The 19,292-nt window shown below is 42.1% G+C and overlaps 3 protein-coding genes across 5 annotated transcripts in view; 1 reads left to right on the forward strand and 2 right to left on the reverse strand.

Moving 5' to 3' along the window:
- On the reverse strand, positions 1 to 15,576 carry elapor1 (endosome-lysosome associated apoptosis and autophagy regulator 1). Its single transcript, XM_054770537.1, has 22 exons — positions 15,291 to 15,576; positions 13,075 to 13,195; positions 12,807 to 12,987; positions 11,443 to 11,590; positions 9,307 to 9,387; positions 9,055 to 9,160; positions 8,822 to 8,971; positions 8,603 to 8,691; positions 7,306 to 7,483; positions 7,031 to 7,156; positions 6,671 to 6,761; positions 6,492 to 6,600; positions 6,210 to 6,347; positions 5,545 to 5,802; positions 5,254 to 5,430; positions 5,019 to 5,169; positions 2,696 to 2,792; positions 2,514 to 2,615; positions 2,301 to 2,427; positions 1,805 to 1,983; positions 1,002 to 1,167; positions 1 to 916 (listed from the first exon to the last, which is right to left on the reverse strand). Exons 1-22 carry the CDS (start codon positions 15,375 to 15,377, stop codon positions 830 to 832), a joined length of 2,949 nt encoding a protein of 982 aa, XP_054626512.1. The 5' UTR covers positions 15,378 to 15,576; the 3' UTR covers positions 1 to 829.
- cfap276 (cilia and flagella associated protein 276) lies at positions 15,548 to 17,105 on the forward strand. Its single transcript, XM_054770575.1, is given in 3 exon segments — positions 15,548 to 15,791; positions 16,426 to 16,546; positions 16,591 to 17,105. Coding segments are annotated over 3 exon segments (405 nt in total). The 5' UTR covers positions 15,548 to 15,716; the 3' UTR covers positions 16,800 to 17,105.
- The window catches only part of smc5 (structural maintenance of chromosomes 5), an 11,868-nt gene continuing 8,936 nt past the window's right edge, over positions 16,361 to 19,292 (reverse strand). For 2 of the 3 annotated variants that reach the window (XM_054770515.1, XM_054770506.1), the window contains exons 17-24: positions 18,942 to 19,064; positions 18,723 to 18,848; positions 18,529 to 18,624; positions 18,202 to 18,306; positions 17,966 to 18,085; positions 17,661 to 17,840; positions 17,369 to 17,464; positions 16,361 to 17,291 (exon numbers count right to left, since the gene is read on the reverse strand). In XM_054770515.1, the coding sequence (XP_054626490.1) occupies positions 17,157 to 17,291; positions 17,369 to 17,464; positions 17,661 to 17,840; positions 17,966 to 18,085; positions 18,202 to 18,306; positions 18,529 to 18,624; positions 18,723 to 18,848; positions 18,942 to 19,064 (981 nt within the window). In that variant the 3' untranslated portion in view covers positions 16,361 to 17,156. Of the gene's footprint in view, positions 17,292 to 17,368; positions 17,465 to 17,660; positions 17,841 to 17,965; positions 18,086 to 18,201; positions 18,307 to 18,528; positions 18,625 to 18,674; positions 18,849 to 18,941; positions 19,065 to 19,292 lie in introns of all 3 variants that reach the window. The other variant, XM_054770524.1, reaches the window with a different exon arrangement.

Raw genomic sequence — 19,292 nt, forward strand, 5'->3', positions numbered from 1 at the left:
AAACAGAAAGCGACAGAGGAAAAAGCTCTGTGGACAGCAACACATTCAAAAGTATCAACAGGTAAGTAACTCCAGGTGATCGCACCGGTGCGGAGACGAGGAACAGTGAACCAGCAGCGTACGTCTGACGATGCTGGCCTTTTAACCGCCACTGATGATAATTCATGCCAGCTGCACGAAAACCAGGAGTGAAGTGGCTGTCTCTTCCTCCCAGCAGGAAGTACAGCCCACCAAAATAAGAGAGCAGGACAGGAGGCGCTTGCTCCTGTCCTGCAGGGCATGACAGTATCCCCCCCCCCACAGAACGGATCTGTGGAGGGAGGATCGGCGGAGGGTCACTGGGCTTGCCCCCCCCCAACGGGACGAATGGCGAAGCCGGACCAGCATCCCCACTGCCGGCGACAGGCATGACAGTTATCACATGTGCACGCACATGTTCTATTTGACTTGTGTCAAGGCAGAATAAGTTAATACACAAAATAAATACAGCATCAATCTAAAAACTGTAAAAGATGCATTAACTTTTTTTGAAAGAAACATTGTTTTATTGTAGAAAATAAAAGACCAAACAGGATCAAACAAGCAAATCCAAACATTTTACACGTAGTCAAATTCCATTAAAATGGAAATGTTGCTCTAATACAAAACACAAGCTAGCTAAGTAATAATTAAAACAGACTGGAGGACAAATGCAGTCATGTAAAATGTCAAAATTTACAAAAAAGGTGAAACTTTGGCATTAAAAAATCTTTACACTCCCTCTGTCTGTTGCCATATGAAAATGCATTCACAACTGCCTTCTGCTGCAGTAATGAATTCCCTCGTTGTTTCAAGCATCTTCAGAATCATCCTCCTCTCTTTGCAGGTGGGAAGGTGACGACTTTAAAGGCACTGAATCAAATCCATCCGATGTTCTCTAAAATCACATAGGAAATAATAAGACTGGGGTGTGGAAAGTTTGGTGTAACTTAATGGGTGTCCTTCTGGAGGGGTTTACCGACCTCTCGAGAGTAGGACTTAATTTTGGTGAAGAAGGACTTCTTGGTGAGGTCAATAAAGTCATCCTCTGCATCCTCTCCCTCCATTATTGCACAGCTGTCTGCAGTGGGAAGCTCACATTCTTTGCTCCCGGAACTCATCATCAGCTTGGAGTACTTGTACTCCAACCTGCAGGTGAAACATGCAGAAATAACATTAAAGGGATAGTTTGAATTTTTTGACATGGAGTTGTATGACATCCCCATCAGCAGTGTAGTGGATCAATGGTGACTTACCCCCCACTTTGTTCCGTGAGCGGAGTTCTGGTCGAATTTCGGTGAGGAGGAACGTGTGTATGTGTTCCACAGCAGCGGAAGACTGCTGCGAGATGCGAGAGTCTCCCCTCGCAGCAGTCTTCCTCTGTGCATGTAAACACTGTGGAACACACACACAACAATGGACAGGCGAGAGCGCGTAGTGTGATACAAACGGAGAGGAAATAATGCAGAGCGACTGAGAGGTCGGATTTTTTGTTAGCAACGGGTTTGTGATGCAAATGTATTATTTTGAACGCATATTGTTTTGGGAAGCCAAACTCTTTACTTAAGTGACCCCAGCAACTAACCAGAACTATATACTGTACCTCCTCACCGAAACCCGACCGGAACTCCGCTCATGGAACAAAGTGGGGGGTAAGTCTCTGTGGATACACTACACTGCTGATGGGGATGTCCTATAACTTCATGTCAAAACATCAGAAGTATCCCTTTAACATAATACAGGAAAAACATTAAGGTGTTAAGTATGCGTTGGTCAGTAGTCTCACTTGCGCGTCTTCTTCCAGAAGTAACAGATGAGGGTGACGAGCAGGGCAGCAGCAATCGCTCCTGTGGAAACCCCGAACTTGAGCCAAAAATCCAGAGTCACGCAAGCGTTGACTTTTTGGGCCGGTAGGGCCACTCCACCGTGACATTGTAATGGCTGCTGCCACACATACGTTGTTTTCTGAAATGCAGCACACACTTAAGATGCATACATGTTAACACCCCTATACTGAGGTTTACAGCATGTATTATACAGGGTGTCCACAAAAAATCGACATCATTAGACACATTTTATGTGTCCAGAAGAGAAATTAAACTGTAATTGTGCATTACCATGAAATATACTTCCCTGCTTCCATATTCTAATGAATTTATCACACATGTGAACATCTACTCTGTCCTGCAGCAATTCGAAACACAATATTACAATTATCCACCAGCCTGTGATGCATCTGTGTGGGATTGTTGCTATTAAGTGCCTTTGTGTGTACAGTATACCTGTATTCCCTGGATGCAAGCGCTAACAATCTCTCTGTAATTGTTTTTGGTGCAATGTGGACACGCATGCTGACTCCGCCAAAGGAAGTGGAAAGTACAACCGTCACATGTCCCCTCTGAGCAGTTACTGTGGGGGAGAAGCAAAATGAAACAGGGTCATTAAAAGCTTTTATTCCTTTATTTTTGCAGTTGTTGTCTAGAGCCGTACAATACCTAGGCAGTGTGATGTGGTCTGTGGCAATCACTGTTGGGTCGCATCTCAGCCTAAAGGTGGCCGACCGGCCTTGTTTACAAGCCTGAGTCGTCTCAGTGGACCTAAAAGACATGATAAACTCACATGGAATTGTTCTTAAAATGTTCACAGTGGCTAGCACATACAATACAGTATGACTTACTGGAAATAGAATATAACATCTGGCAAATCAGATGAAGTAGAGGGGAAGAGCCACTGTGGAGAGGAGATGTTGCCCAGAGTGGTGTCAGTGGTTATACCTACAGAATGAGAAGCATAAGGTATACTGTTACACATTGTGTTTTAACCAACCGGTATTTGCATCATGAGCTGTGTTTATCCCAGAACAATAATGAGCTAATTACTAAGTCTATAGCCACTATAAGGGCTCTGTGATGCATCAACACTTTTGTTACCTCCGCCAAGCGCGGCGCAAACGCCGGCGTTTGTCTGTTTGTGTTCAAAATAACTTGACACGTTCTGAATGGATTTGGATGAAATTTTCAGGAAATGTCGGAAATGGGATATGGAAGAACTGATTACATTTTGGGGGTTATCCAAAATTCTAAATTTTCCCAAAATTCACCCTTTTTTTCCTACAACGAATAATTATTATTACCTGCTACTACTGCCACATTTCTCAACCGATTCAAGCCTTTCTCTTTCTCCTTTATGTGCATTTGAAAGACATAAAAACACATAAAAAGAGACAGCTCATTACTGCAAGTAATGTGACACACCTATGCCACCCACAAAGGCCGCTATTAAACCACCTCCAAAAACCTCCAACAAGGTTTTATGGTTTTATACACATGCTGTGATCATGTAGTAACAGGTACAGTCATGATAACATGTGATACAGTATTTTGGTCCTTTTAAGCATTACCGGAACTTCCTTCCTGGGCGCATTGATTCCACATAGCAACATAGAAACAAACGCCTACACCTAGCGTTAACTTTTCCAAACTCAAAAACAAAAAGACACAGCAGCAGTAGCGGCAGCTCCAATATGTAGCATTACCTTTTGGTAGTGCCCGAGGCATTCAGAACAAGTGTGTGGTGAAGCTAGCGGAATAAGTGTTTCCCATTACGCGCATTCTCGGTTGCGTCTTTTTATCTGTTTTTATATCTTTAGAACGCACAGAAACGAGAAAAACATATGTATTCGTGTCTCACGTAAGGATTGTGGATGATGGGCAAAATTCCCCAAAAGTGCAGTTTTCCTTTAAGGCAAATTTCTGTTTAAGGCCACTTCTTTTTCATTGGTGCTCATGGCTATTTCTTCCAGCGGGCGAAGCGGGCATTAAAACTAGTAATTGGAATTAAAAAAATGTGAACGATCCCGGGAGAATCACAATGTTAGTCCCGGTTCCCATCGATGCTCGAGACTCGATGCCCAACCCTAGTCATACAGTCGCTTTGTCTCTGTGGGGGGAGGCGGTACCACTAGCACACGCACAGCAAAAGAGTGGAGCCTCGTGAGGAGCAATGTAAGGTAATGTAGTAGAAAGTCAGAGTAAAAAAGATGATTGCAAAGCCAAATGTGTGAATATTGATAATGAGCAAGGTGAGCCAATCAACACCAACGAGCCAGTATGCCGAATTTGTTTCAAAGTGGTGGCAACATAAACAAAAGGAACTTGCCCACCTAAACATATCCACCTGACCCAGCTTTCCCATCTGGGAATAAAACTACACACCGACAGTCAGCACTCACTGAGATGTTTGATCGGCAAAGTAATTACAAACGGAACAGCGAAAAAATGGTGTGTTAGTAGTTAGTTTATCATCATAACATTAGTGGTTTATTTGGTCTCAAAAAATGTTGACAATAATATCATTTAGCGTCAATTTGTGGACAGTAAACATTTCAAAACGCACTTGCAATGTTTTGTGAATCTGTTAAATAAAAAAGTTTGCCCAGTCATATTTTTTCATTGTACTTTCCTTAAAATTAATGTTAAAATCTCATCTCGTTCTCGAGGCCACAGTGTATTGTATCGTCTTGTCTCGTGAGGTGGCTGTCTCATGGCTCCCCTAAGAATGGGCTAACCTAGCATGATGTTGCTGTTAAAACATGACTGTAATGCACTGCAGCTAACGTTTGTGTACTCCTGCCCCCTCCTTAATGTTACACTGTTGTATGAGATATATGGCATCTATTATGTTGAACAAGTGCGGAGTTGCAGTGTGTATGTAAAAAGTGAATAAAATGCAGAATAGTGCTTCATGGAGCCACACGCTAGCACAGTCATGGACAAACACAGCTCATTAGCATTATAGCTGCATACGCACGCACGCACACACAAAACAATGTGTTCCCATTAGAGCTTACTAAAAGCGCTAAATTCCAGCATCAAGGCTAAATTGTGGGACCTCTGAGAATTATTGAAAATTGCTTAAAAAAAATAAAAATAAAAAAATAAATCATAATATAGGACCTTTAACAGTACTGCACATGAGCATTTCAGCAAAGAGTCCATTACCAATGAGAAAGTCACCAATGACGAATGGCTGTGATGACACCATGCTCTGACTCCTGATGTCTGAGGGAACCACAGTGGACTGGCAAACATGACCACTGACCTCTCTGCTGTTCTCTGTCACATTGTCCACACAGGTTGCCGGCACTCTGCCCTGCAGAAGAAAATGACGCATGAAATGAAACGTATAGTTCGCTCATCTTAAAAAAAAGTGTGAATCGAGACAAGGGATTGTCACCTCTTTCCCACAAAGAGCAACATTGAAGTGATGGAAGTATCGCAGTCCTTTGCTGGTGAAGCGAGGGCTGCTGTGGAAGGAGGTGACGTTTGATAAAGGAGAGAAGTTGTAGTGCAGTGGAGCACCTCCTGCTGTCTGCACATCCACCATACAGTCACTGAGGCACGCTGTGTAGGCCTGGGGCGTCAGTATAATAGAGACACTTCAATATGGTAATGGTTACAATGGAATACATCACATAATTCAAATATATCAGCAAAGTGAGAAAAGAAGACTGAACAAAAGCTGTACCTTATTTGTCTTTGTGTTTGGGCCACACTGGGCACAAGCTGCCCCTCCGACAGGCTGCTCAGCTCTGATGAAGGAGTTAGGAGGGCAGCTCTCACACGTCCCATCGCCACCCTGCATGTATTGTCCCAACGGGCAGGGGACACAGGCGGAGTCAGTGGAAGTCAGGGCACACTGGCGACACTGCGAGGCCACACCGCCAATCACATTTGTGATGTGGATGGAGTAGATCTTTGCTATATCAGCACTGTATTTCCTTTCCTGGAGGAGGAGGACATTTCAATAAATATCTTATTTTTTATATTGTCCCACCCTGCTTTCATCATGATGATCACACAGCTCCACACTGCCCTCTAGAGTTTCAGAGTTTCAGAGTTTCAAAGCAATAATCCATCCATCATTTTCTATGCTGCTTATCCTCATTAGGGTCGCAGGGGTATGCTGGAGCCTATCCCACCTTATTTTTTTACACTCTAGCATTTTTTATATTTGTTTTAAATGAGTTGAATTACAATTAATTTCCACCTGCGTTATTACCAGACGGCCAGGGCCATTGTAAAGAAAAGAACGGATGATACAAAACTCTCTAAGATAATAATAAACTTGAAAATATCGGCTTATAATGTCAAGGAAGAGATCAAAAGGTTGCAGATTGTTGAGTTTCTCACTGTTGTGTCGTCATCTGTTCTTTGGAAAGCCCAGGTGAAGGTAACGGTCCTGTTGCTCTGAATCAGGTAGGAGTACGACTGCTTCCTATTGCTGCCCTTCCACTGCTCTACCACGTTGTTGTTCCACTGATTGGAGCCCTGCAGAGAAAGCCAACTGCCACATATAATCAACTCCATTGACCTTTCTACACTGCTTATTTGCCATTGGGCAAATTATGCACAATTACCGATATATCTATGCTTTACATTTTTTGCAAAATAATTTAGGCCGTTTCCTCTTACCGCCAGGAAATAAAACATGCAGTGTGCAGAACATGAGGTTTCAAAGACAAACGTGATGCGCGAGAGTTCACTCCGCTCGCTTTCTTTTGCGACGACGGACTGTGGCAGCCTGCAATGACACACAGCATGATGCAGCTTGAGTGAATATTAAGAGACGTTATGCACAATGTCCTCTTCACCTGTATCCAGGAACACTGAGTGAAAGGGTGAGGTAGTCTGTGTCCCGATACCCTGGGGTGGTGTACACATACTCTCCTGCTACCTCCCATGCTGACATTAGGACAAATGACACAGACAATTAATAGCAGCACAAACATTATTTGAACTCCTCTACTACACTTAGAACTGAGTGTGAAATATGTACACTAACCAGCAATAACATCAGGCACATCTACACAATCTAATACAAAGTATGCATCAAAAGGTAATAATGCTCACTTTGATTGGCACTGCAATATAAATCAGTTTAACCCTTAAGCTGTCACACTCCTGTCCATTTTACAGTGTGCAACCTAATATTTTCTTTTTTGGTCACTCACCGGTGCTTCGCATGGAGTCATCAAAGCCATGTAAGGCAGAACTCTTCATGTTGGTTGGCATTGTGTTCCACCATTTGTACTCAAAACCCACCGATGGTTCTGTGCCGACAGGGCACTTCTGACAGACTGTAATCAAGAATATAATCATATCCGTGCGTAAAATGACGTGTTATGAAGGAACGATATACAAATGAAGACTGACATAACAATTTAATTCATTTTTTCAGCACATAGTAAGATTACCGAAAGTGTCCATCGGAAGAATGAATGCCCACCTGTTCCATTTGAGTAGAAGTTCTCCATGCAGGCTTCACAGGCAGAGGAGTTGGTAAAAAAGAACCCCGGGTTACAAGGCGGACATGTTTGCTTCTCTCCTGACGCAGGTAGCTTCACGGACCCCTCCGAGCTCTCACTGCAAATTTTAGGCTCGATCCATTTGTACATCAGCCGAGTCTAAGACACACAAAACACATCCAAACAAAACTTGTATGAAGTATTGTCATCATTTAAAATAATTGATGATAACAAAATTAGAACAAAAATGATACAATTGTTTATGATATACAGTATGTCCCACACACACACACACACACACACACACACACACACACACATAAACATATATATGAAAAAAAAGTGACATAGTATGATAGTAATTTAATATATTACATTGCGACACTAAGTAGAAAATGGATGGATGTATCCATCCATCCATTTTCTATGCCGCTTATCCTCGTTAGGGTCGCGGGGGTATGGTCAAAGCCATCCCAGCTGACTTTGGGCGACATTGTGTAATTTTCTATATTGTATTTTATTGAACATACAGTATACACATAATATACCATGTTAATAATTTTAGCTGGTGGGCCGCACGGTGGTCTAGTGGTTAGCACGTTGGCCAATACAGGAACAGCCTGGAGATCGGGAAGACATGGGTTCGATTCTCCCCTGGGCATTTCTGTGTGGAGTTTGCATGTTCTCCCCGTGTACGCGTGGGTTTTCTCCGGGTAGTCCAGCTTCCTCCCACATTCCAAAAACATGCATATTAGGTTCATTGGAGACTCTAAATTGTCCATAGGCGTGAGTGTGAATGGTTGTTTGTCTATATGTGCCCTGCGATTGACTGGCGATCAGTCCAGGGTGTACCCCGCCTGTCGCCCGAAGTCAGCTGGGACAGGCTCCAGCATGCCCCCGCGAAGCGGTATAGAAAATGGATGGATGGGTGCTAGCCGGTGTGGTGTGGCATGGGTTATTCACAGGGAAATGAAGCACAATGTTTAAAAATGTGAACAGAAGTTTAAAAAAAACATATCTATAGGCACAAAAATGTGATAAAAATGTATTTTACACCTTGTACTAGGCCACATCCCTCCTAAAAATTTTGTGGAAATTTAGTGTTATCCTAAAAAAAACAAACAAGCAAGAATGAAAAAAAAACCATCCAAAGAATCCACTGACAGCGCTGTACAGAACTAGGAGATTGATACATAAGGAAACCTGGTAGTTACACCAGATGGTTGGGGCTGAATGCATGAATCTGAACACGACTTTAAACCTGCATGATCACTTTACCTTCCCCTCAGAGTCACATGGGGTGTGTGTATAGAAGTAGTCATTGTTTGTACATGGAGGTCTCTGTTTGCAGCTTCCTGATGCAACCTCTAGAAAAGGCCAAAAGAAACAGCACAAATTAGCATCCAGCAACTAAAGAAGCTGTGACATACTAGATGGTATTCTGCATTTATAGCGACGTTTATACTTGTGCTGTTTTTTAAGGTACAAAATGTATACCTGCATATTTATCAAGTTCACACTCCTGGCAAACAGTGGCCCCCTTGTTGGAGTAGGTATCAGCAGGACAGGGGGAACAGTGGGCAGATCCCTGCTTTGCACTGTGCGTACCAGGCTTACAATGAAAACACTCCGATGTGTAGGCCACACCTGGAGGAAAACCAACAACCATCAACAAGAGAAATGAGGCCTATCTATGGTAAAGAAGTATAAATATTGAGGAACTGAAGTACCTGAGATGGTAATGTTTCGTAGCAGCACAGGTTTGACGGCGCTGTCTTGCATAGCGTATGCTGTCGTTCTCCAAAATAGTACGTTGTTGCCTTTGTTAAGCTTGACCTGAGCACCAATGAACAACAATCATCAAAGTGTTATTCTGCCAATTTTTATGTGGACTAGCATAGTGGTGGTGGTGGTGTCTGTGTGTGTGTGTGTGTGTGAGTTTGTTGGGGGGTGGGGTGGCGCGGTGCGGTGCGGTTTCAAACCCTGTGCTGGCTCCAGTCACTTTCAGAGATTTTCATCCACCGCCTTGCAGAGTCTGTTGATTGACACTGGTCATTTTGGACCTAGGTAGGAAAGAAAAACATGGAACCATAAAATTACCATTGGAATACAATATTTGGGGGGGGGTCAGGTCATTTGACTACACTTTCTGGATTAAGTCACAATAATTTGATTATTTGTTTACAATATTCTAATAAAATGAGAGAATCTCTCTTTGAATGTTCTGAACTCCTATTTGCAGTCTTTTCAATTAAAGAATCCAGAATGACGCTGCATGGTGTCGCCCTAGCTCAACTTCCCATAGCTGACGTCATGTTCTTCTTCTTCCGTCCTGCCAAGCTTTAAGAAATTGATAAGTTTGTGGAGGTCTTGGGGGCACTGTGATATATCCATCCATCCATTTTCTATGCTGCTTATCCTCACTAGGGTCACGGGTGTATACTGGAGCCTATCCCAGCTGACTTTGGGCAAGAGTCGGGGTACATAAGCACCTGTCACCGCAAACAGTGGTATTTATAGAAAACGTCAATGCAGAAAAAAATGTGCATTCCTACGCATTACTTCAACCATGCGTGGAGCTCATGCCACGTTTTTCAGTCAAGGGAACCAACGACTCTGCAATTGGCTGGCGACCAGTCAAGGGTCTCTCACCCATAGACAGCTGGGATAGGCTCCAGCATACCCGCGACCCTAGTGAGGACAAGCGGTACTGTATACAAAATGGATGGATGCAATCAGAAATGCACAATAAGACAGCATGATTATTAATGCACAGGTGTGCTTAGGCTGGCCACAGTAAAAGTCCACTCTAAAATGTGCTGTCTTATCAGCATGTTGATATACCACACTTGTGAAGTGGATGAATTATCTTGGCAAAGGAGTTTGACAGATTTGTGACCAATATTTGAAAGAAACAGGCCTCAGCTCATGAAAGAGAAGCAAAAGGAGCAAAACAAAAGTGTGTAAAATGTATTTAATTTAGTTTGTTTCCATGCAGTTATGACGTGGATCGAATTATTGAGGTATTGTTTATATTGATACATTTTTAATCAAATGCATAGCACTTTATGTGCTTTTTTGGCTTTGCGTGTGCCCAACGGAGGCGCGAACACAGTGGAAATGTACTTTTTTAGACTAAAGACCAAAAAATATGGATTGCTGCACAATATTATGTTACATAAAATCATGTTACAACTTTAGGAAATGATTACAACGTACTCCTAACTACAAATTTTTCATTAAATTTAGACTATAGGCTTTCTAACACTCTGGAGCTGTTGGAAATGTTTGGATACACGAGTCACAAACAATCTTATGCTGCCACATACCTCATATTATTTTACTACTCAAATATCTCACATGGTACAGATATAAGCTAAACAAATAGCTATACAAAAACCACGCTGAATGTATGCATACCATAATTAGTGCTCATGGTGACCTGTGTCGTGTCACACTGGGGCTGACATTATTAACTTGATTGGTCAAATATTGTCCTTTCAGTTGTTTTTTTCTTCTGTTTATTAGTTATGCTGCTACCTCACCCTCCAAAAATAACCTTTTTAACGATGCTTGACATATTTCACTATCTGCAAATTTGACCTTCTTAGGGGTCGCCGTCTCCAGCTGTCCCTGATTGGCAGTTCTACACACGACCCTTCAAAGCATCACCTTACTCATGTCCTATTTAACATTGGCCATTGATAGATGACTAGGAGTAGCAGGATCTCAATGGGGTGGAGTATGTGCCGCATGGTTTTAGAGATCTAAATATTTTAAATCTGAGGTTTGTGAGTATACAATGTTTTGGGATGCAATCCACAAAGACTTTCATAAATGAGGCTCCTGGAGAACAGCAAAGTGCATTAAAGAGTCAAAAAGCATGCTGTGTACGAAGAAAGTGCCTTCTTTAGAGCTCAAAGTACAGTAGTTGAGACTGAATCAAACAGTGCTTCTGCTGGTTACAGACATGAAGTGCACTCCATTTAATCAAATCCACACAAGTGGAAGAATTCTTAGCAATCGATCAATCAATTATTATGACTAGACCACAACAGAAGCTCTTTTGTGGTTCTTTACTGGCAGAATTGATCTAATTGTTATTTAAAGGTTCTTACAAAAAACTCAAAGTAGATGCTGCTTTCCGGATAGAAATACTCAAAAGACACAATTCCTTCTTTCTTCAGGTCCACAGAGTATGTCAGTGTCGCCGAGCACTCGTCTGTGTTGGACGCTATGTAATCGCCCATTGGTGTCCACGTGGAGCTGGAAAAGAATAGATTCATTACGTTTTTGAAACTAGGAAAACAGTACATGATCTGATAAGTTCAAGAAATAAAAAGTACATATGTCACATTAAAAATGTTCAAAATATACTTGAATTGTCCCAAAATTGGGGGCCGCCATATTGGTCAACACATTTTAGGGTGATGACAGAGTCGTGTTGGGTCACCCTATTTTTTGTCACATACATTTCACACACAAAGAAACGATCCCTAGAAGCATGAAAGCAATCACAGGAAGTTGAAAACCCCAAAAGCAGTCATGTTTGGAGATCTACAAAATGAAGAGTGCAAACTACCATTAGGCATAATCAGACTTCAGCTCAGATGAACATCTTACGGGTTACCTCAGCAAGTGTTTTGTGTTTTTGTTTTCTGCAATGCCACCACAAAAGGGTACCAAAAAGGTGAAAGTGTGATAATCACCAGAGAACCGGAAATGCAACGACATAGGAAAGAGTCAGTGCAATTTGAACGATGCAATAAGAATAATATGCAAATACCTTCCTGTTCCGGCTCCATTAATTGTAGCCAAAGTGAGTGAGTAGTTTTACTTTATTTTAGGTTTATTTGTGTCACGATCTATGTGTTAGCCTGCGTGACAGTTTAGTGTGTTTACACTTTGATGCCTTAGTTCCTGTTCTATGCTCTTATTTTGGTAGTACTTCCTGTTTTGCCTGGTTTGTGTCCGCCTGCTTTGCTTTCTTTATCTCTTGCACCTGTTGCTAATTTGAGTTGTCCTATTTAGTTCAGGTGCGTGCATCTTTCTTGATTGTTGCATTTTGTTTGTGTCGGTGTCTGTGTTATGTAAGCTTGACACGCTACTGCAAAGCTTTGTTCCTTTTGAGTTCCTGCCGCTGCGCTGCAGCCACCATTAAAAGATAAGTTTTTCCTGCAATTCGTGCCTGCTTTCTGCATACTGGGGTCGTCGCCACTATGCCAAAGACAAGACGTGACATATTTGGGTTTTATTATGGTGTGGTTAACTTCTCTTTATAGTTGTACCACAGTTAGGAGTAGAAAAGCATTGATGATTTTCTCACCCTCCAGAAGCCATAAACCATAAAATCTCCCATGGAAATTTTAGCTCTGATTGCAGGAGTCAAACTCCACAATTATAACCATTACACCACAACACCAGGAGATCACTTTACAAATATGGAAGCAACTGCTGTATGTCACCATTCAAGAATACTAACTTGGAGCAGTCTGTGTGGACATCCCAGCCGTTTGTGTTCATCCCAAGAGTGACAAAACCCGTGGGGAGGCTGTCCCACTCATCAAAGGCCACACCAGTGCCCAGTGAGTATGTGCCTGCTGCACACTTCTGGCACTGCTGAGTCCGCATGTCCAAAAACTCCCCCTCATTGCAGGAAAATGCTACAAAATGAAAATTTGAAAAAGGGAGATTCTTGGTAACATAATTACACATTAGGAAAAAAAACTGCACAAGTGTTGTACACTCACTGCACTGAGTGCCTTTCACTGGATCTGGGAGGCCTGTGCATGTGTCAGCCTTGTTGGGAATGGCCACCCTCCACCGAGAGCCCAGGACGTCACACTCTGTGTACTCAAAGTGATAATCTGACTGCAGGGACAAAACAGGTGGGAGTTTCACACAGTCAGATGAAAGCAAACATTTTATATAGTTACATTATCATCAAAAAGGAACACAGATCGTGAACTGACACACATTTCAGCAAGCGTCTTTAGTTTTACATTCAAGGGGCAATAGTATAGAAAGGAGTAGTCAATGTACAGCTTGTACAGCATTATAGAGGCTTACTACAAATAAGTCAACACTAAATAGTCTAAATAGCTATCAATACAAGTGAGGGGCAAGATATTTGGTGGCATCATGGTCTGGGGCTGCATGAGTGCTGCCAACACTGTGGAGCCACAGTTCCTTGAAACATAAATCCCAACGTGTACTGTTACATCCTGAAGGACAGCATGATTGCATGGCAGTTGTCCAACATGATAACGAGCACAAACACACTTCCAAGATGGTGATGGAGTGGCCAAGTACGTCTCGAGACCTGAAGCCACTTCTCTAATGGAGGAGTGAAGGAGGATTCCACTAACAACCTGTGTAGTGCTGGTGAATTCCAAGCCCAAGGCAGTGAGATAACAATGGTCCTCACACAAAGTATATTCACAAAATGTTCACTTTGAGGTGTACTTGAAGTCTATTTAGGCAATAATTGCAGTGTGTTTACCTACTTTGAGGACAGTAAATCTATACTCCCATACAAGTTGTGCACTGGCTACTCTAAAGCGCATATATCCAAGTTTTATTTCTATAGTATTGTCCCTTGAGAAGATAGAATAGTTGCTGAAATGTGAGGCATGTACATGTATAGGAGATCGTGTACGAGTAAGAAGTACGAAACAGGTTTTTGTATCCTAGAAGGTTTTACATGGGTGACTTTTCTCCCAAAATGAGGACAGCCTCCTTTCCAAATAAAAGGTGAGGCTAATATTTGCCCAGGAGCCTGTTTCAAATGTTGTTCTAATCTTCCTTGTGACAGGTGTGATGCAACTCTGCTCCTTCAGTCAGCCATAGGGAGAATGCAGATTATCCAACCACTTCGTAAACATTTTAGTGCTGTTGGATACTTTACTTGGGACAGCAGGAAACAGCTTTGCCTCTATTTGTCTGTTGGGCCTTAACAATGCTTAGCCGGTGACTGACAAATAGCACACCACCCTTAAAATGTCACATGGGAAGGAACATTGTTATCTTGATCTTCCATCTCTGAAAATGGCAAAGCTTGCATAATTTTAAAAATGGTCCCAGCAGGCTCTAGTATTCCGCGGAAGATCATGCAAAAGACTAATCTAAGCCCACTCACATCCTCGCAGGATTAATAGTTAACAGAAACACACGTCAGTATAGGAGACAGCGTGAGTTTGTGTTTTCCATTAGGCGGACTGCATTAAGCTGTGGCTTAGTGTATCAGGTGATGGGTGGGATTTTAAAATGCATCTGACCTTTAACCAAACATGAAGGAACCACGACAACGTCACATAATGACTGCTGGGGCTCTTGGCCAAGAGGAAAGGCAAAAAAAAAAAAAAAAATGAAAAGATGATCCTAAATATCCTCACCCTGTATAAACTCACTAGCATGAAAGATCAGTTGGGAATATTCAATTTATATTGTTTTAGTCCACACGTCAGTGCTCAAAATATGATACCTAATCTTGTTTTATTATAAACTATGCAAAATACAGAGCAAGTGATGGAGAGTGAAAAGCTCTTATAAAACAATTGCACAATAACCGGGATCATAGATGTTGCTGTGGAAGCATATGTTCATTTCCCACACACCGTTATGTAAATGAAGCCAAAGGATTTCAAGAGTCCTGCTAATGCAAATAATGCGGGATGACCAAATTGTATCGGTAGTTTTTGTTTACTTAGTGCTATAGGAATGGAGTTCTCATTGCATGATCACACGTCGAAGTTTCATCCATCCATCCATCCATTTTCTATACTGCTTCATCCTCATTAGGGTCGCGGGGGCATGCTGGAGCCTATTCGAAGTTTCACAATGTTTTAAATGTATTTATTATTAGTACCCTTAGGGCACATTTTATTCCAATTTTACTTTTTTATTCACATGTTTACTTTGACGACAAAGCAACAGCAACTAATACAAAAAGAGCGATTGTTCTCACCTCTGTGCACATGGGCAAATCCGCTGATGTGTGTGCAAAAAGCAGCCAGAGTAGAAGGTATCTCATGTGTGCCGTGTCCCGCTGCATGGCGGCCTCCTGTCAGGGCTCAAGTGATGGAGACCGAGGAGGAGGTCGACCTGCGCCCTCAGGTGCTGGAGGTGCGGCCTCCCTTTGCAAACATACTGCTGGGGTTTGGTTGAGTCAGTGTTTAAAAGCCACACTGCTAGTAGTTTTACCAATTGGCTTACAGGGTGGTGGCGTTGCAAACACGAGATAAACCACATAAAATTTTACCTGTGACACGAAAAGGGAACCATTTCTTTTATTGTGAAATGGTTTACCGGAAGTTTCACATTGCCAAGGAAACCAGGCGGTAAACATTAACTTGAGGATAGTCACAACACGGTGAAGGTATATTTTCCAAATATGTCGAACCGGGATCCATTCCCCTTCCCAAAGCAAGAGAACGACTTCACTCTGAGCGGATTCAGGCCACAACAGGTGAGTCGAGCCGGACAGTCAAATTTCCAAAATAAAAAATATGACACCTGTGTAGTTTGGCAATACAGTGTAAGTCAAAAGTACTTTCTCATGCTACTTTAATGATAAAGTATGTCCACAGCGAATTGACTCATCTTTTTATTAAATCTTCATGCTAAATACTGTATGTTCACTGGACACAGTATTACAAGTAGAACAGTGCTCTAGTCAGGTTCTTCAAAGATAATGCTGATTTGGGTTTACACTGAGAAACATCTAGCAATGTTTAGTATCGTGGTTGTGGTTTTTCAGGGGTGTAGAACAGCACTGCATCCTAGTTTAGACCTTCTCGTGTAGCTAAATAAGTTTACCAATGAGCATAATCTTTGTAAAGGCTCAATTTCTGATGCAACATATGTAATGGACGCAAGTTCATTGAGTATGCACATCGTATATTTCCAAAGATTTGCAGCAATTTCATACACAGTGAAAATTAAATATGAAAATAACATGGCATTTTGGACCATATAACAAATATAGACGCATAAAACTCAACAATATAATGTGCCATATCAAAATCGACTCTGAAATGTGTGGAATTGTTTAATGTCCATTACAAAGCATGTCATTTGTTTTCCCTTTCCCCTCTGCACAGACGCAAACCTATGACAAACCTACTCACATTGCCCAAATGGAGGAACCCTGGAGTCGCCTTCATAATGCAGCCACGGTGGCAAGCACCCAGCGAAGTGCAATGCATCACGAGCATGGGGTGAGCTGCATGGATTGCCAGTTTGAACTGGGTCATGTCTGGAACAAGCCTGAAATTTCAATATGAACATACAAATTCTCTGTCATCAGGTTCCACAAGACAGCCTTGACTTGCAGCTAAAGTCCATCTATGACCAACACAGAGACTTGTTTTGGAACAAGAATCAGGTTTTATACCAAAGGGAGTCTGTTTGTGATGCGTGCGAAAATGCTGTGGGAGTGTGTCCGCCCACACCAGTGCCCCATTTAAAGTACTAAGTGAAGATCAGGTAGTGCTGTATGAAGTTGATCCCTCCTTATCTTCTCTGATTACAACTAGGGTGGACAGGAAAACAAGGATTAATAATGAAAACCGGGCACCTGTTTATTCTCTGTCTGGGTAAGATGCTCCCCATATACAGCAAGAGTGTTTCCCTCAGACAGAAACCATATGGCATTAGAACCTTTAAAATAAAAACCCTTTTCACAAACACTGCCTTACTTGCCTCCAATTCACTTACACTGACAACTATTTAAAGATGCATTACAAAAAGATGGGACATTAAAGTTTGTTTCATTCATAACTTTCTGGAGGTTGAATGTAGAATGTTTTGTGGAATGTCAAAGGGTTCATATTCATGTCTGAGCTTTTCTTCTTAGGCATCGTCTCATAAAAGCTTTCTCGTCCCACTGGTTGGGGGGAACCATGTGGGCGCCGTTATGGACACAAAGGATAGTCATGTCCTGAGCGTATTCAAGATTGTGCAGCAGCTGCAAGAAACCACAACACAATGTCACTTTAGGGACAACCAAGGGTCAACACTAGTACAAAAAAATCAAATGCTCACTTTCGGTGTTATGAAGAAGTACTGCGACGTTCTCTCTTTGCAGGCGGTGCGAACAACAATGTCAAAGACTCTCCTCTCATTTAGAGGATCCATTCCCTAGACAGACAGCACATCATCCCAAACTAATGTAAGTACAACCTTACTGAGTCTATTATAATGCTTCAAATAGGTTGGTCGTGTTTTTGTTGAAGGGTGGAATTGATTCAGGCCCAGTGACTGTGTGAATGATTGATGAATTGATTAGATGTGTCAATGCAGGAAGTACCAAGTGTAGTGTGTATGATCATGTTACCTGGTTGATCTCATCCACCACTCTGAAGGGGCAACGGTTGAGTTCCTGCAAGGCCATGAGGTACAACACAGTGGAGACGCTGCGCTCTCCTCCACTCTGATGGAAGGGTGTAAGCTCATGCAACTGACTACTCTTGTGGAACTTGACCCGTATACAGATCCCATACTTGTCATATTCTTCCTGCAGTGAACAGGAAACAGGAGACTTAACTTTGGTGCCCATGTGAACTCAAATGTGGTGGAAAAATAGTGAATACATGCATGGAGGTAAAATCACAGATAGAATCATGCATTTTTTTCTGTTACCTCATTCTCAAAGTGGAGATCCACCTCTCCTGCACACTGCATGGAGCAAAAGAAATCACTGAACTTGTCATTGATCTGTTCCACAAGCTGCTTCAGAGGGTTGAGCCAGCGTTCTTTAGCCTGCGAAAAAACACACACACACTAAAGCCACTGAACTCACTTAGTTTTCTGATGGACAGCTTGGTTCACCGTTTTTTTCAACAACAAATACTATGAATTCAAGCAACCAGTTATACCTCTGATATATTTTGTCTGAAAGCAGTTAAGGCAGCGTTCTTGTCGTTCAGTTCCTGTTCAAGCTGTTTAATTTCCTGCTCCCGCTTTTTGTACTCGTCAACAACCTTCGACACAAAAATATTTCAGAAGACCAACACAACAAAAGCTATTATTTAATTAATTGTTAAGCTTAAATAAATTATCAACAATCTTCTTTGACAATGAGTTGTCATGTTGTTAGTATTATAACCTACAATATATGTCTACATAGGTTGTTAACATTTTTATATTTTATTGTAGTACAGTGGAAGCTGTGGAAACCTCAACTGAATGTCAAGTGATCTTACAGTTTTACTGAGTCCTGTAAAGCATTCGGCTCTGGACCGTTCTTCATTCAACATGGCGTCCAACTCGTCCAGTGTGTCTGGTAGCTGACCGAAAGCCTGTATCAACAAAAACAAGTACCACTTCTCACATCCCCCTCAGCGCACACAAGTACATTTTTTCCCCAGAAAGAGTTAAACAAAATAATGGCACTGACAGTTTGCAGGTCCTGGGGTAACACATCATCAGGTTGCATCCTACAAATTGATTTTGCTCTTTTCATCAAGCCTTTGCATTGTTCTGTCAGCAAGATCTTCCTCTCCTCCAGGCGGCTGCATCTTTGCTACACACACAAGGACAAGGGTGAGAGGATGATGAACACTCAGGTAACTGGCTGCCCGCCAGTTGCATATAAAAACAGGGTAAAAACACTTACATCAGTGCTTCTGAGTCCGCTCGCGCCTTCTCTACAGTCTTTCTCCAGCTTGGTCTTTTCTGCCAACAGACCTACACTCCCCAAAGCCAGGTACACCTTCTCCATGGACAACTTGGCTCTCAGCTGGAGGGGGGCAGACACAGGAGGAAAAACTGAAAGACCTTCTAAATATTACAGTGAACAGACTACTAAAAAGAGCACAGGGCTTAAAACATTAGTGACCTGTATAATCATCAAGTTACAGTACCTCACAACAGTGTGTACACACCTCAGATTTCTGGAAATATTTTACTCTCTTTTCATGGACAACAATGAAGAAACAATGAGTTAAGTCTTTGTGCCGCTTTTTTA

This window comes from Dunckerocampus dactyliophorus, chromosome 1 (assembly GCF_027744805.1).
Source record: "Dunckerocampus dactyliophorus isolate RoL2022-P2 chromosome 1, RoL_Ddac_1.1, whole genome shotgun sequence".
Classification (NCBI taxonomy): Eukaryota; Metazoa; Chordata; class Actinopteri; order Syngnathiformes; family Syngnathidae; genus Dunckerocampus; species Dunckerocampus dactyliophorus.